Genomic DNA, 15,513 nt, shown 5'->3' on the forward strand with positions numbered 1-15,513 from the left:
TCAACGTCTCATTAAAAGCCCAATGTATATTGGCTAACTGTCTAACTTCTGGCAAAATACCTCCACCTATCACATAGAACAACAACAGTGGCTCAGTAATTGGGTAGAATGATGTTTTAAAGTGTTTTGTCATTTTGTTTTGCATTTACTGACAGGTCATGTGACTTAAGGTGAAGCAAAAGCGGTAATTGCAAAGATGCATGCCATTTTCCATAGCTTCGAGAGCATGATCTGTAGCTAATGAAGAGCCTTAGCCATTAGACCGTAAGACTCGAAATCTGTAGCTTGTGGCATGTTTATTGGTGTGGTGTAGCATTTCTTGATATGACACCATAAAGTGGGCATTATTAAAAATTGCCTTCCGCTCAGAGGTTGAAGCTTTTGAAAGTGATGGTTTATCTAAAACGGTGTTGTATTGACAGCTAGCGATGCAACACAGTGACATATTGTGGTAGATATTCATATGATGTTATGGTGCAAATAGCTGTAAAGAGGTGACCATTTTGAGGTCAATAATATATGGAGTAATCTATAGAGTCCGTCCGTAGAGGTTTCCTGTTTTTTGTGTATTTTCACGGCCTGCTTACCATTACATTGCCATTACAAAGACACAAGGCTACATTGCTGTACATTGATGAGTCAAACCAAACACATTGAAAGTATCTCATGTGGAGCATATTTACTTTCAATGTGGGAGATTAAGATTATCTAAACAACACACAGGATAGACAGTCCAATCAGTGTGCACTTCCTACTGTAGGTATCTAACCCAAGACCATTGCATTGTGTGTACCTTGCTTTATGAGAGTTAGACAGTAGGCTGTTCTGATTAGTCTATTCAAATGACTTATTTGGTCATCTGGAGTTAAATATCTCTGTAATAGACCATTTATTGAGAAACGGAAGAAGTTGCGCTTTATTATGTAACTATCTTGTACTTTTAGCCTAGTCTTGGCACTCGTATGCACCACAGTTCACTGTTGCTGTTACTATCATGTATTGCCTAGTGCACCTTTATCGGTTAGTTTAATGTATTGCCGTGACTGATAAAAATCCATGATGAGACCTGCAGCATGATAGTCATATGAAGCACAGTAGAGAACACTCAGATGGGATGATCAGTGTGTGAGTGAGTGAGTGTGTGTGTGTGTGTGTGTGTGTGTGTGTGTGTCAGGATTATTAGGATCACCATCAGGACACAGCTGGCACAGCTGGACTGGCTTCCTTCACTGGGTTGGTGACCACTTGACCACAGAGCCACAGAGGTATAGGCTACCATATATCTTCTTCTCACTTTCATTCCTTCCTCTGCATTGATCCCATTCATTCTTTATTTACTCCACAAGTGAGGGAGGGAGAGAGAGGAGGAGGAGGAGAAGGAGAGAGAGAGGGAAAAAATAGTAGACATATCACATTATCCTGGTCTGGCTGTAGGGAGCATTCTCCTCTCCTCTTATGACTAGCATGACAGAGAGAGCTACTTGGAAGCCCGTTCTGTAGTGAAACTGGATATTTCTCTTTGCCTAAATGTGTATGGTCATATTTGCTCCGGTAAGTTCTTCTTTTGCTCATTTCAAATAGATCATCAGGTGTGTGTCAAGTGCTAAGTGACTTATCTGTGTTTCTATTCATATTTATGAGTTTCTGTAATCAATGTTTTGTGATCATCATACATTACAACGATCAAAAAGTCACATTCCATGTAAAACAAACACCATTTTCTGTATCGACAAAATATTTCTAGTGCTGCACTTTGCTTGGTAGAAAATGCTGCAGTGGATGTACGCAACTGTAAGGGAATCCAAATCATTACTTGATAAGAGTCCTCATAAATCTTGGTGAGAAGGAAGACAAATGATAGTGAAACTACTTATTTCTTCTTGCATTGGCAAGTACTGACAGGCACCACTCTGGCTAGACATGCATACATTATGCTAGTTCACATCTGATGTGTTTACTGACAGTAGACACTAAAACTCTCTGACAAAAACAAATGTTGTTGCTGTTGAGCATTTAAACATTTTTCAAAAGGTCTGGCAATAACCTCCAGACAGCTTCCCGCTTTTCCTCCGGTACCAGCTTTGTTTAACACACTTTCCTTCTTGTAGCAGAGTAGCTGCCAGCAATTGAACTTTGATCTGTTGCTCTTCTCAGCACCATCTCTGATCTACCAGTAGGCTCTCTCAGACACACCTGGAACCTTGACATCAGGCTCACAGTTCATATCTTAACAAAGAAGGCACTTATAGATCCTTGTGCTTTAAGGCGCTTGCCATCCATGTGACTCACAGAGAAAAAGTATAGTATTTTACTGTATTTCTTATATGATATTACTATATATTAGTGTATGAATTTACTGCTGTATTTCTAAGTGGAATGCAATCATTGTACAATATGTTTAGTATGAAAGTTTCAATCTCAGATGATTACATTTTTCATTGTGACTCAAGGAGGGATTATTTGTTGTTCTGGTGTTGTGGTCATGCTTATGGCTATCAGTTCTTGGCAGACACCATTGTCCAAAGCGACAACGTTATCATTACCAATGAACAAGTATAAAGTAGTCATATAGCCTATAACAATGTTAATAATAGAAATGTTTGTAAATGAATAATAATAATAGCAAATCGTCATAATAACAATGATCATAAATTAGACTGTGACTTTGTAGGAGAATTTATGAGTTATACAACCTTGACTGTATAAATAAGTGACGTGTTGGATGTTGTGAATGAGCATACCTGGAGAGCAGGTGTGTTGTCAGTCAGCCTCAGCAATGCTCTCAACACTCAACAACTAAAGTAGGCACTCTGAATCCACAATGGTGTTGTTTCTGGGGTCAGTTCCCACGTGAGACACCCAAGTGCTGAGACTGAGTCACGTCCCAGTCCCATGGATGAGCCCATTGTCTCCGCAGCAACACACGCTCAGCATTCTAGTGGTCAGTCACTGTAGCCCCTTCTTCTGTGGCACATCTTGACCTGCAGAAACCCAAAGTCCTTTTCTTTTTTTTTAATGTTATACCATGTCACCATGCTTTTTGGATAATCCAGCAGAAACGGTTGTCCACTTGTGTAAACTTGAGTAATGTGAAGGATTTGTTTTGTTTTCTTGATAGCATCCAGTGGATAATATCCAGAAATGTGTCTAAGAGAAGGGAATGCAGCTCACTGACCTAAGCACATTTGCTGTTCTGGGCCTCCAGCCTGCAGTCTGCACCATTGAGCCTTTGTTGTTGTTGTTGACGGCATCATGGGTGCATCCTAATGTTCCCAAGAGAATGTTCTAGAAATGGATGATGGAAGATATGGCATATGGAGTTTAAATGAGTATGGAGCAGCGATTGAGAGTAGTCCATTTACAGGATCTCATAAGTAAAATCTTCTTTTAAAAAAGCAATCTCACACAGAGATTTTTTTGCATTTGGGCAATGTACATTTTTCCTTTTTTCCTATCTTTGGCTGTCTAACAGCAGACTGAAAAGCCATTTCATCAGGGGTAAGGACTCTTGTAGCTCCCTCTATCCTCTCACTGTTCGGATAATGTGTTCGAGAGCCACAATTTAGACTCTCACGATGGCTGCCCTCAATGCTTATTATCAGCTCCTGGGTCACTGAAGAAAAGCTAAAGGACTAAATACAAACCCTAAGATGAAACATAGTCTAACAGGTGTGTGTGTGTGTGTGTGTGTGTGTGTGTGTGTGTGTGTGTGTGTGTGTGTGTGTGTGTGTGTGTGTGTGTGTGTCTGTGTGTGTCTGTCCACCACTGTGACCAATTCTCAGAAATATAACGTGTTGAGACCTTCTCTGACATGTCCAATTGAGTCGTGATCTTTCATTCACAGGGGGTTTGGAAATAAGGATTAATTAGGAGTGCACACATACAGTAATTGCATTGACCCACTCATTATAAGATCACACAGTTCTGAAATTGACCCACACCACGGGATTAACTTGCTGTACTTGCCCTTATTTCTCAGATGAAAGAGCCTCTTAAAGTAAATGAAACTTACAATGTCAGAAACTCGGACGCATTTGACTCCAAATTGATGAGCAGTCATATGCTCATAATCAAATATTACTAATTAATATCTTATGTTTTTAAAAAGCCTGTTATGTAGATTGTCCAACTGTTGCCTTTATACTTCATTATATGCTAGGCTTACAGTGAATAAGCAGAGTAAAAAAGTCAATCATTATGCTACATAATACACCTTCTTGGGTTTTGTTTGGGGAGGGGGGGGGGCTTTTCTGCCTCTACCATGACAGGACAGCGAAGAGACTGACATGAAGTGAGGGGGAGAGAGAGGTGGGGTGGGGTGGGACCAGTAAATGACCTGGGCCGGATCCGAGCCTGAGTCCCCGTGGGCACATAGACCGAGTGATGGTAGGGGTGCTGTAGCCAGCTGCTCCACAACAGCACCCCCCATGTTGTGCCTGTTTAAAGTCAAACATCCTCTACTGAGATGAACAGAAGTACATCATCCATCAGATAGCCATTAGTGTCTGCCAGTCACTAACGTTTTTGTTGTTTGTTGTTGTTTTGTTTTATTATTCTTCCTTCTCAGCTTTTTGCCATCTTCGCCTTCGCAACATGCGGTGGCTACTCTGGCCAGCTGCGGGTTAGCGTTGACTGCATCAACAAGGCGGACAGCAACCTCAGCATTGGCATCAACTTTGGTTACCCCTTCAGGTATGACTGCTCTGATCACCATGCCACTCCTCAGATGAGGCCAAATAAGGCATAGGGGGTAGCCTGTTTCTGGGTCATAGTGAACTGAAAAATGACTCTACATTTTATATTCATTCATGCATCCACATTTACAGATATACATGTATTCATACGTACGTACATACATACATACATTTGCGCACTCACACGTACATAAATACATACTGCACATACATACATGTGACCATCAGTATTGATTTATGTCAATATGTGCTGACATAATATACTTGTTTAATATTAAATGTATACTACTGGAATGTTACTGGAGTATTGATTTATGTCAGTAAGGAAAACAATGAATAATGCATTTCTTTAATGTTTAATGTATTTGTTGTACTACTGAAGGTCACTTTTTAGAAATGCATTTTTGATTGCATTTTTGATCAGTGTTGAGATGATCATCTTCAAGAAACTGTATGCATTCAAATGGTCTCCTTCCAAACATGGATCCACACTAGAGATCTGATTGGTCCAAAAAGCCCTCTGTTAGTGTAGTCTTTTTCTAGTGTGAGACAAAGTGAAGTGATGGACTGAGCTGAGTGTATCTTCCCAATTAAATTGCAAGGCTAATCCTACTGTGCACTTTCAGCTGACAGGCTGTAAAAAAACATTAATAGTCTACTGTATGTCTGCTGATTGTATGGGATGCGGAAGGATGGGATGGGACCAACTGTCTCACTGTATGAAATTATTATGTTCCTCATCGAGGATCCTTGCGTATATTTCCACCAGCACCATGTTTGCACATTAAAGGTACCTTCAATATGAGACTGCAGCATCCTCCCAGACAGTGCAGAGTATGCACAATAACCCAGACAATATGACCTTCCCTGCACAAAACCCCAAGAGGAGTCCAGGAATAGTTGGTGAAATAATTCAAAAATCTCAGTCTCCTTTTCTAAAAGCCTGACTTGGAGTATGAGATTCCTTAACAAAGCATGTTTCCTGCAGAAATTAGAGTTGCAATGTGGTCTAGTTTGTAACGATAGTTAAGTGACACAATTGTGGGGGCACACTGAAATAAGTGACATAAATCCTAAGGCTACACGGGATAGTTAAAAAATTGTAATTATGCCATTGAGTTACCACAAGTATGTCACTTAGTCCAATAGTCTGACCTCTTTAACTGTTTATGTGTTTATGTAACTCATGCACTTCCCTATCTTTACCCTTATTTTTCTGATTATCCTTTGACCGGCTCATGAACTAAGAGGTAAAATGGACATGGAGAGAGTTCATCAGAGTACACTGGGGTTTGTTGAATGGCCATTGTTTATCACCTTGAGCTGGACATGGCACTTTTGACCCATGCTGAAAGGGTGTTCTGAGGTTCCTGTTTTGCTTTTGTGTCGTGTTCTCCAGTGCAGGGCAACGGTATGCTGTGTATATGAGGAAGGGATGATAAGACTTTTCACTGGAGAATCAAATCTTAAGGATACCAGATAAAATAGAAACTGTTCAGCACTCTAGCACTTGATTTCGTTTGTGCCGAGTTGTAGACTTATGAAAACCGCCTACAGGATTTAGCAATCACAAGTTGGCATGGAGAGTGTCTCGAGAGGCACACGGTCATAGTGGGGGCTGGATGAGGTTATGGTTTAGGTGATGTTTGTCCTTCTGTCAGTGTCCTTCTGAGTATAATATTTGTGGTATATAAAGCATCTCTTGCCCATGGTCCTCAACACGTCAACATAGTCAACATTTCAGACTACTCTTATCAGCCAGCTATATTGTGATGAACTGAATCTCTGCTATTTCTGTCAGATTGCACCAGGTGTCTTTCGAGGCCCCGGTTTGTGAGGGGAGGGCACAGGAGCGCCTGTACCTGGTGGGGGACTTCTCTTCCTCTGCCCAGTTCTTTGTCACCATCGCCGTGTTTTCCTTCCTCTACTCTCTGTTGGCCACGGTTGTTTACATCTTCTATCAGAACAAGTACAGAGAGAACAACAGGGGGCCTCTCATTGTAAGTGCAAACCCTAAAGGATTTTGTAAACCATGTTTTGAAAAGGTGCTAGACAAAAAAAGTTGTTTATATATATTCTTTTTTTATTATATGCCTTCTAATGACGTCAGCCTTCATGGTTATCTGGCCATTCAGAGAGGCTTCTTATACAGGTTTAAAGGTGGACGCTGGTACACTGCTTGAGTGCATTGCGCTGTGTTGAACATTATTCCTCTATGCAAGTTGTTTTGGATAACAGAGACAGCTAAATGAAATGCATACATGTGAATGTAAATGTTTGCTGTGCTTCTTCCCTTCAGGACTTCATTGTGACCGTGGTGTTCTCCTTCATGTGGCTGGTCAGCTCCTCAGCTTGGGCTAAAGGTCTCTCGGACGTCAAAGTGGCTACGGATCCAGATGAGGTGGTCCTGCTGATGTCCGCCTGCAAAGTCCAGGGCAACAAGTGCGGCTCTATTTACGGACCCATCTGGTCTGGTCTCAACACATCTGTGGTGAGTCCAAAAGACAGACAGACAGACACACAAACACATAAAATAGTGCTTTATTAGATCTCATGGAAGTTGTCCTTCACAGGTCTTTGGGTACCTGAACTTTGTGCTGTGGGCGGGCAACATCTGGTTCGTCTTCAAAGAGACGGGCTGGCACAAGGGTGGCCCGCACGGGTACCCAGGGGGTGGCTTGGAAAAACAGCCCACTGGCTTCAACCAGCCGGCCTACAACCAGCCACCCTACAACCAGCCTCCCTACAACCAACCGCCCTACAACCAGCCTCCATACAGCCCAGCGGGCTTCAACCGACCACTCAGCTACCACCAACCAGCCGGCTTCAGCAGCCAAGGTGACCTGGGCCAGTCGTTAGACTACAGCCAGGTGGGAGGGCCCACCTCATACTCCAACCAGATGTGATTGAACAGCCCGCAGGCCTGTGTCATTTTCCAAGGGCATGTCTCATTAAGGAATTTAATTATGTCACTAATGATTCAGCACAACAATTGGCAGTGAAGCCAATTCATCAGAAATCCTCAGAGTCAAAGTCAATGCCATATGAGGGCGTTAATAAAAGCAGGTTAATTTGTGTTGACACTAACAGCCATTGGGGTTTGTTGTTTTATTTGGTTTGTTACTTACAAGTTGATTAATAGCAGAAATAGTGTCTTTTCAAACAACGGGGGTTGAACATGTCCTTGTCTCATATTTCTTAGATATTGCGAAAAGCTCATGAAGACGGCATGATTTAGTTTACATTATACCTTATGCTGTTATGTACTGAAGTGGTGTCAAAAAAATAGCCTCATGCTATGTAAGCAAAATGGTCACACTAGCTAAAATAAATGCAGATATATACAGTGTATAAGTATATTTGTTTTGTTTTGTTTTGTTTTCCATAAAATAGACAGACTAGATACAGTAACTGCTCTGTTCTTTTTTGCTCTTCTTTGCCTGTGTTTTGTCACTGACCTTTTGATAAGGACAGATGGGTTTGCACTGTTGTGGGGGGAACAAACTGTGGTCCACATTTGTATACATTTTTAATCTTAATAATTCTGACAAAGTGCATGATGTTGTGCTGTTGATGTTACTAATATGCCTGTTTTTTTTGCAGATGATATGAAATAAATTGTGATATAACATAGATAGATTCTGAATATTTTATATATTTTCCTATGACAGCAAAATTATGTCACTTTACATTAGGAACATGTCGCCATGTCTCAGTGTGGTCTAACATACTCGGGTAAAGCCTTTGATTTTCACTCTCTAAAGACTCAATACTCTCTAAATACGTTGAGTTGTATCACTAGCTTGAGATATCATCACCATGGCACTGTTTACATACAGTCCTTTGTTTACAGTGTTTTTACAGTGATTGAGGCTTTTATCTTATATTTTATTTTATTTCTTTCCCTGAAGCATTTCCACTGCACATTAAAATGCTCAAACCTTGCAGATAGAGGGGACGGTGAGACATTTACGATCAGTAAGCCAAGAAACGTATTTTAAAAAAGGTTCAAATGGATAAAAAAAATTGACTTGCTTTTTGTCCCACTCAGGACTTTATACATCTCTGGAATTCACAGGAGAGAAAATAAATGCAAAAGAAGAAATGCATGTCTCAGATTTTTCAAACTATATTTAAAAAGTACAATATATATATATATATATACTGAAATGTATGCCATTGTTGTTGTTCTACTGTCTTTGTGTTAATATAACGTGAACAAGTCAGAGTCAATGTTTGTATATTTGGTGGCCATGGCTATTTAGTGTGAATGACATTGTATATGCATTTCAAGTGATGACAATAAAGCTATTGTACAAAACACTGAATGAGGTCATGTTCTTTGTTAAAAAGACAAATGACCATGAACTCTGGATGACATATGATATTTAATGTCATGGGTGAGCAGTGAATCCCAATCATTCTGCCTCTGCAAGTCTGTAGGCCTATTAAGGACACAGTATATCGGTGTGTTACACTTCAATCAACACTACATTTAATGACTAGATATTGTATACAGTGTAGCGGTATATGGTATGACTGCCGCATGGTGTTGCTATCTGTTAGACAAAGAGAAAAAAAAACAATTCCCATGTCCTCTCCTTACCCTACTCCTACAACTCCTTGTAAACTGGAAGTCATGCAAGTCAAGCATCCACTCCTCTCCCCTTGATTGCTCAATCAGTGTGTAGCAATTCAAGACAACACCATTCACAGTTTGAACTTTGTGTGTGTGAGAGAGAATGTGAGTGTGTGTGAGAGAGTATGCATGAATGGATCATGAAATCAAGCACCCCTGGACACAAGAGCCTCCTAGCCCTACATCCTGACGCAAACAGCAAAAATGACCCAATGACTCCAACTACCCTGTGTTCCTGTGTAGGACCTGACACGCTTTGGCCTTTCTAAGCCGCAAACTATTAAGTTGCAAAGTACCATACTGAAAACAACACAAAGTGTTATAGATACTTCTAGAGGTCATTATAACCGACAGTTTAACATGAAAGATCACAACAATTAAAACATTTCATGTAAGACCATTTAAAAAAAAATCTGAATTCACAGGGACAATTAGGTCTTTCTAACTTTCTAATGAAAATGTGGGGGGTGGCTACATGGGACCCGGAATCATTGACTAGAAATGTATGAAGAAAAAAGGGAGGGAACTCTGACAAAATCTATATGACCATGCTAACAGCAGCCATTATTTGTTCATATTGAAGAACTAAACAGTGGAGCAAAATCCTGCTGTTCTCTGTTTTGCTTTTTCTTTGTGTAAGCCAGCCAGACAACATGACATCATATCTAACATTGCAGATAAAAGTTGATTATGTCTACTTGCTTTTTGTCCCACTCAGGACTTTATACAGCTCACTCAATCAAGACTTAAGACTCAACTTTTTTCAGATGCCTTCTGTTAACTCATGCTTTTAATGGCTTTTATTTACTTTTATTTTTTCTTATTTTCATTTTATATCTTCTTATATGTTTATATTATATATAAGCTTTTTTTCTTTTTTGTTTTATTGTATTGTATCTATTCTTTTTTAACTATTTTACTTATTTTATGTTTTATATCTTTCAATTATTTTTACACTTGTTTTTACACACGGTGTGCTATATAAATAAACTGCCTTGCCTTGAAATTCCTTATCACAGGAGAGAAAATGCAAAACAAGAAGTGCATGGCTCAGATTTTTCCAAAATATACTTAAAAAGTATGATATATATATTTAAATGTATGGCAATATTGTTGTTCTACTGTCAGTGTGTTAATATAATGTGAACAAGTGAGAGTCTGTGAAGGTTAGCTATTATACTTTAATGACAACGCAATATAAAGCAAGCTGCAATATTTCAGCTCAGTGCTCCAGTATAGATCTATTCTAGCCCTTTAGCACTAATACCTCCTTACTTGTGTATGATTCGCTTGTGGATGTTTATGACTGTGGACGGAGATGTTTTCCTAGCCATGCACTGAGCTGTGGAATCTGTCCTACTTGGCGATGCGATAACCCGAGGCAAGTAGAGAAGAGCTATCCCCAACCCACTGGCCATAGCAGTGAGCCAGGGCCTGACAGCTTCCATTGAGTCAGTGCTGAATGAGCAGCCAGGCTTGGGAGACCTGGACTGTGGACTGGAGGAAAGAGGGGACGGTCATTTCAGTTTTAGGAGATTATGGGCCAGATGTACTAACGTTTTGCGCCCATTTCAGGCGTAACGTGCGCGTATAAACATGGGGAGGATATGTACAAACAAGCCGCAATGAGGGAAACGCGCAGACTGCCTGCCATGGGAGCTGAAAATGGCTATTTGCGCTTTTCCGTGTCATGCATATTAATTCCTGGGCGGATCAGGTGAAAATGGGTGTAACGCGCAATGACAGGGGAGGAGAGGTGCTAATAGCGATTGATTAAGTATTCCGCCAGATGTATGAAAACAGCGCACGTCTATTTTGCGTTGAAAAACTTCCGCCTTCTGAAAGCAGGTGTAATCGAGATTGCGGTTAAATGTGTCTATTAGATAAACTTTTAGAGACAGCTGAATCAATATTCAGAGCATCCGTTTTCTTCATTGTACTATGTCAAAAGCAACCTTAACTTTTGTTTGCCTCTCTAAAATCGTATTTTCTCTTTCATGACAAAGCCTACACTTCCCAATCTGTTAGACTAGGCATTAAGTCATATCCCAAGTCTACGTGTCGTGCAGTAAATAGTTCAAGTATTTTTAAGTGGATTTGCATAACTACTAGGCCTACTCTGTCTGTCGATGCTCGTTGACATGTCTTTGTATCATGTATGATCGCTAAACTTTGATTCTTTTTAATGTTGCAATATTCAACTGCGCTCGTTGTTCAGCTCTGCATGCGCGCAATTGGCGTGGTAAAGGGGGCGGGAACGGGCGGCACTGAACGCAGTTAAAGGGATATTCCGCCATTTGTGGAAATACGCTCATTTTCCACCTTCCCTCGAGCAAAACAATCGATATTTACCTTGTTCCCGTTCATCCAGCCATTCTGTGAGTCTGGCGATACAACTTTTAGCTTCAGCCTAGCATAGATCATTGAATCGGATTAGACCATTAGCTTCTCGCCTGCTAGCTTCATGTTTAAAAGTGACTAATATTTCTGGTAATTTTCCCATTTAAAACGTGTGTCCTCTCAAGTTAGAAAGTGCAATAAGACCAACTGAAAATGAACCCTGCCGTTTTTCTAGGCTGATTTGACATGGAACTACATTCTCATCTGGCGTAATAATCAAGGCAACTTGCAGCTACTGGCACTACTACTGCTTGATGTCTATGGGGACTATTTTCAGATGCTGCGTACGATATCACTGCACCTATGGTACGTTTGCAAGTTGCCTTGATTATTACGCCAGATGAGAGTGTAGTTCCATGTCAAATCAGCCTAGAAAAACGCCAGGTTTCATTTTCAGTTGGTCTTATTGCACTTTCTAACTTGAGAGGAGACACGTTTTAAATGGGAAAATTATCAGAAATCGTAGTCACTTTTAAACATGAAGCTAGCAGGCGAGAAGCTAATGGTCTAATCCGATTCAGTGATCTATGCTAGGCTGAAGCTAAAAGTTGTATCGCCAGACTCACAGAATGGCTGGATGAACGGGAACAAGGTAAATATCGATTGTTTTGCTCGAGGGGAGGTGGAAAATGAGCGTATTTCCAAAAATGGCGGAATATCCCTTTAACGTAATGAAGTGATGGCTTAGTAAATTCCACGCAATATAGCAAGGCACAGCGTTCGCACTCTGCGCATACAAAAACTCGCTATTAGCGCTGTCTTAGTACATCTGGCCCTATGTGTTTATACTTGGCTGGGCAAACCCAGCCTGATCTGGATTTTGGATTTTGCCCTGCAGCTCAGACTGGAAACCTGCACATCTATCTCTCCTTGGACATTATGAGCTCCTAGTGACAGTGAAGGAAGATGCAATAGGTGCCAGGGTTTTTGGAGGGGTGGGGGGTTTTTCTCACCATAACACTGCATTAATCAGCCATCTAAACATTTTGGGGATGATGGCATTATTTGTATGACTAAAAATCGACAAAAATAAAAATCACAGAAGTATCGTAATCCATCAGAGAAGGCCCAGCACAGCCTCAAAACACATCAAGCAAAGGCAGCAAGAACAACCTCCATGTCAACTCAGTCTGTGGGGTGTAACGTTATGTCGAACCCCAGGAGACAGAATGGGGTGAAAAGAGAAACATGAGAGAGGAGGGAACCAGGATGAAGACATCTAATGCTTTACCAGTCTGACAATCTGTTTGACCACATCTTTTTCCATTCTGGTAAGTGACTGGACACATCCATTGTGTCTCAAATTAGGACAAGGTGGCCAATATTCACAGACAAAGATAAATAGTTCAGTTTTTGACCTGGTGTTCCTGTGACAACTGAAGGACTGACTTTCTTTTTTTCTTTTTTTTAAAGCACACACCAAAGCGCTGTTTCCATAGTGACAGAGCAGATGTGCTTTGGCATGTTTTCATTTTTTCTCCGGGCTGCTCAGCTTAAGAACATCAGATGGGCACTTCTTTGTCTCCTCTACGACCTGAGCAAGATGAGTTATTGATGGAGTGCCAACAGCATCTGAGAAACTGCATTCACTCATTTACAGACTAATTACCTGTCCTGACACAATATAACTTAATGATATTTAACAAGAGCTGTGGTGATAAACTCAAAGACCTCTGCTGCCTGAGCTCAACTGCAAGTGTCTAAATATGCTTAAATATGAATGTCAAACTTCCATATTGGCAAAAGCACAGTTAAATATGTTGTAAATGTATGCAACTTGTGCTTGAGCATAATATGGTTAGACATTCTCTTCCTCACATTACTGGTGCTGTTGGAGACGTGAGCAGAAGAATGCCATGGTGTTCCTCTCATTTACAGGATGCTCTTAATCTCAGGGGATCATGTAAGAAATCACAAAGAAAAGAAAAGAAAAGAATAAATCACAGTGGTTGTGTACCTCTGAAATGCTGTTGTTGGATGCACATGTTACAGTATGATGCCGTTGTTGCATCTGTATGATTTAGGAACCAGTGACACACACTTTTGCCCACTTATTTTGAAAATTTGAAAAGTATCCATCAAACTGTTGAACCGATTGCGAGCACAAAACCCTTTCCCTTATTCGCAACAGCTAATATTACGTAGCCTTGAGGCAGGGGGGAGATGTGGGAGTGAACTCAGGTACAACAAGACACACACCAGGTTCTGGTATGGAAGACTTAAGGAGATGCCAGGATGCATTATCACACTGCAGAATGAATGATCATACATTTGAGGAATACTCAATTATTTTTTAAATGAACATTTTCTTTATAATTATAGATTTCAACATTAACAAATCATTGTGTACAGTATAAATGTAGCTTAATTCATCAAACAGCTCACAGATCACATACACAGATCACACACAGAAATTATAATCGCGTGGAGTCATAATGACTATTAATGAATGTATTGTCATTATCAACTGATGGTTTGCATATTCATGAAAGTTATACGGGAGGGAAGAAAATATATTTTGCAAATGTATTCTGTTGTGTCAACCCACTGGTGTGCCTCCACAGGTGGACGTGCGTGCTCAAAGACATTCCCAAGAGGAGTGCAAAATGATGGAATGCCAAAGACACCGACAAACCTGGTTATGGCCCGTGTCAGTTAGTCTGACCCTTGTGACATTAGTATGTCCATCCGGATGAGTTTCTCCCACTGACTGGCCTTGTTATTCCCACCGCCGCTTGTCAACACAAGACGAGCCGGACGAGAAAACAATGGAATCTCAGGGTCTGTGTGTCACTCACTGCGGAATGTTTCCCATGCCCAAGCAAACAACGTGTTCAGTGTGCATCTGCCCTGACGCCAGGACTCTGACTCATATCGATCCAAGGACCCTTGTGTAGCATCCTCTGAGTTATTCCCTCCTCGGTGTCCAATGAGAGCAATTCAGCTGCTGTCGTCGGCCTACAGCGGGAATTAGATTACAGCCTGCATAGCAGACAGAAGAGTCCCCCTTTCATTAGTAACAGGGAACAGGCCAATATTGAACTCCCCTGTGTGCCTGTGAATACATATTTTAGTGTAATTAGCTTTGTGTAATTGCCTACAAATTATGCACAGTGAATTCATTCTCACCTGCACTGGGAATGAAGAGCAATTTGAAAAAGTAGAAGTAAACAGGTAAACTAGTTTCAAAACTTTTCTATTGTCTGTGAGAGATTATGAATATGGATCATTTCAGCCTTCTCCTAAAATAAAGATAATTAGAACTTAAACGGCAACACTTTGTTCCAATTGCATTGTCAGCTCACAAGAATTTCCAAGTGAAACAATGGAATAGACACTTTTGAAGGTCAGTGTTTGCGCTGGTAGATAATAATTATAATGATGATAATCTTTATGTATATAAAATAATAAATTTAGAACTACATTTAAATGTAGGCTACCATATTGACATTGGCAAGAAAAACGGAAACGTTTATTATTTTTTTTAAAGTTTTTTTTTAAAAAATAATAGTAATAAAATAACAAAAATGGAATTATGCCACAGACAAACATGCACACACACATACACACACAGATTTTTCTGTCTGATTAAATCCTAGATGAGGGGGTTTGTATTGTCCCCTCTCTGTCTCCTGGAAGACTAACAAATATGCACAGAGCAAACATGAGGTGGGGCATGAGTTTACAGGAGCACCTGTTGCTAAGTGACCACAGGTGTGCTCTAAAGCTTCCTGTCAATATGGGGGGATCCTCATCAGGTCCTGAGAAAGACAGCGAAAT

General features: G+C 40.5%; 1 protein-coding gene across 1 annotated transcript; it reads left to right on the top strand.

The window, feature by feature from the left end:
* Positions 1-1,527: 1,527 nt before the first annotated feature.
* synpra (synaptoporin a) lies at positions 1,528-7,600 on the top strand. Its single transcript, XM_062544953.1, has 5 exons — positions 1,528-1,551; positions 4,568-4,692; positions 6,496-6,694; positions 6,994-7,185; positions 7,268-7,600. The coding sequence occupies exons 1-5, from the start codon at positions 1,528-1,530 to the stop codon at positions 7,598-7,600; spliced, it is 873 nt and encodes a 290-aa protein (XP_062400937.1).
* The last annotated feature ends 7,913 nt before the right edge of the window (positions 7,601-15,513 follow it).

Source organism: Sardina pilchardus, chromosome 9, assembly GCF_963854185.1.
Source record: "Sardina pilchardus chromosome 9, fSarPil1.1, whole genome shotgun sequence".
NCBI lineage: Eukaryota > Metazoa > Chordata > Actinopteri > Clupeiformes > Clupeidae > Sardina > Sardina pilchardus.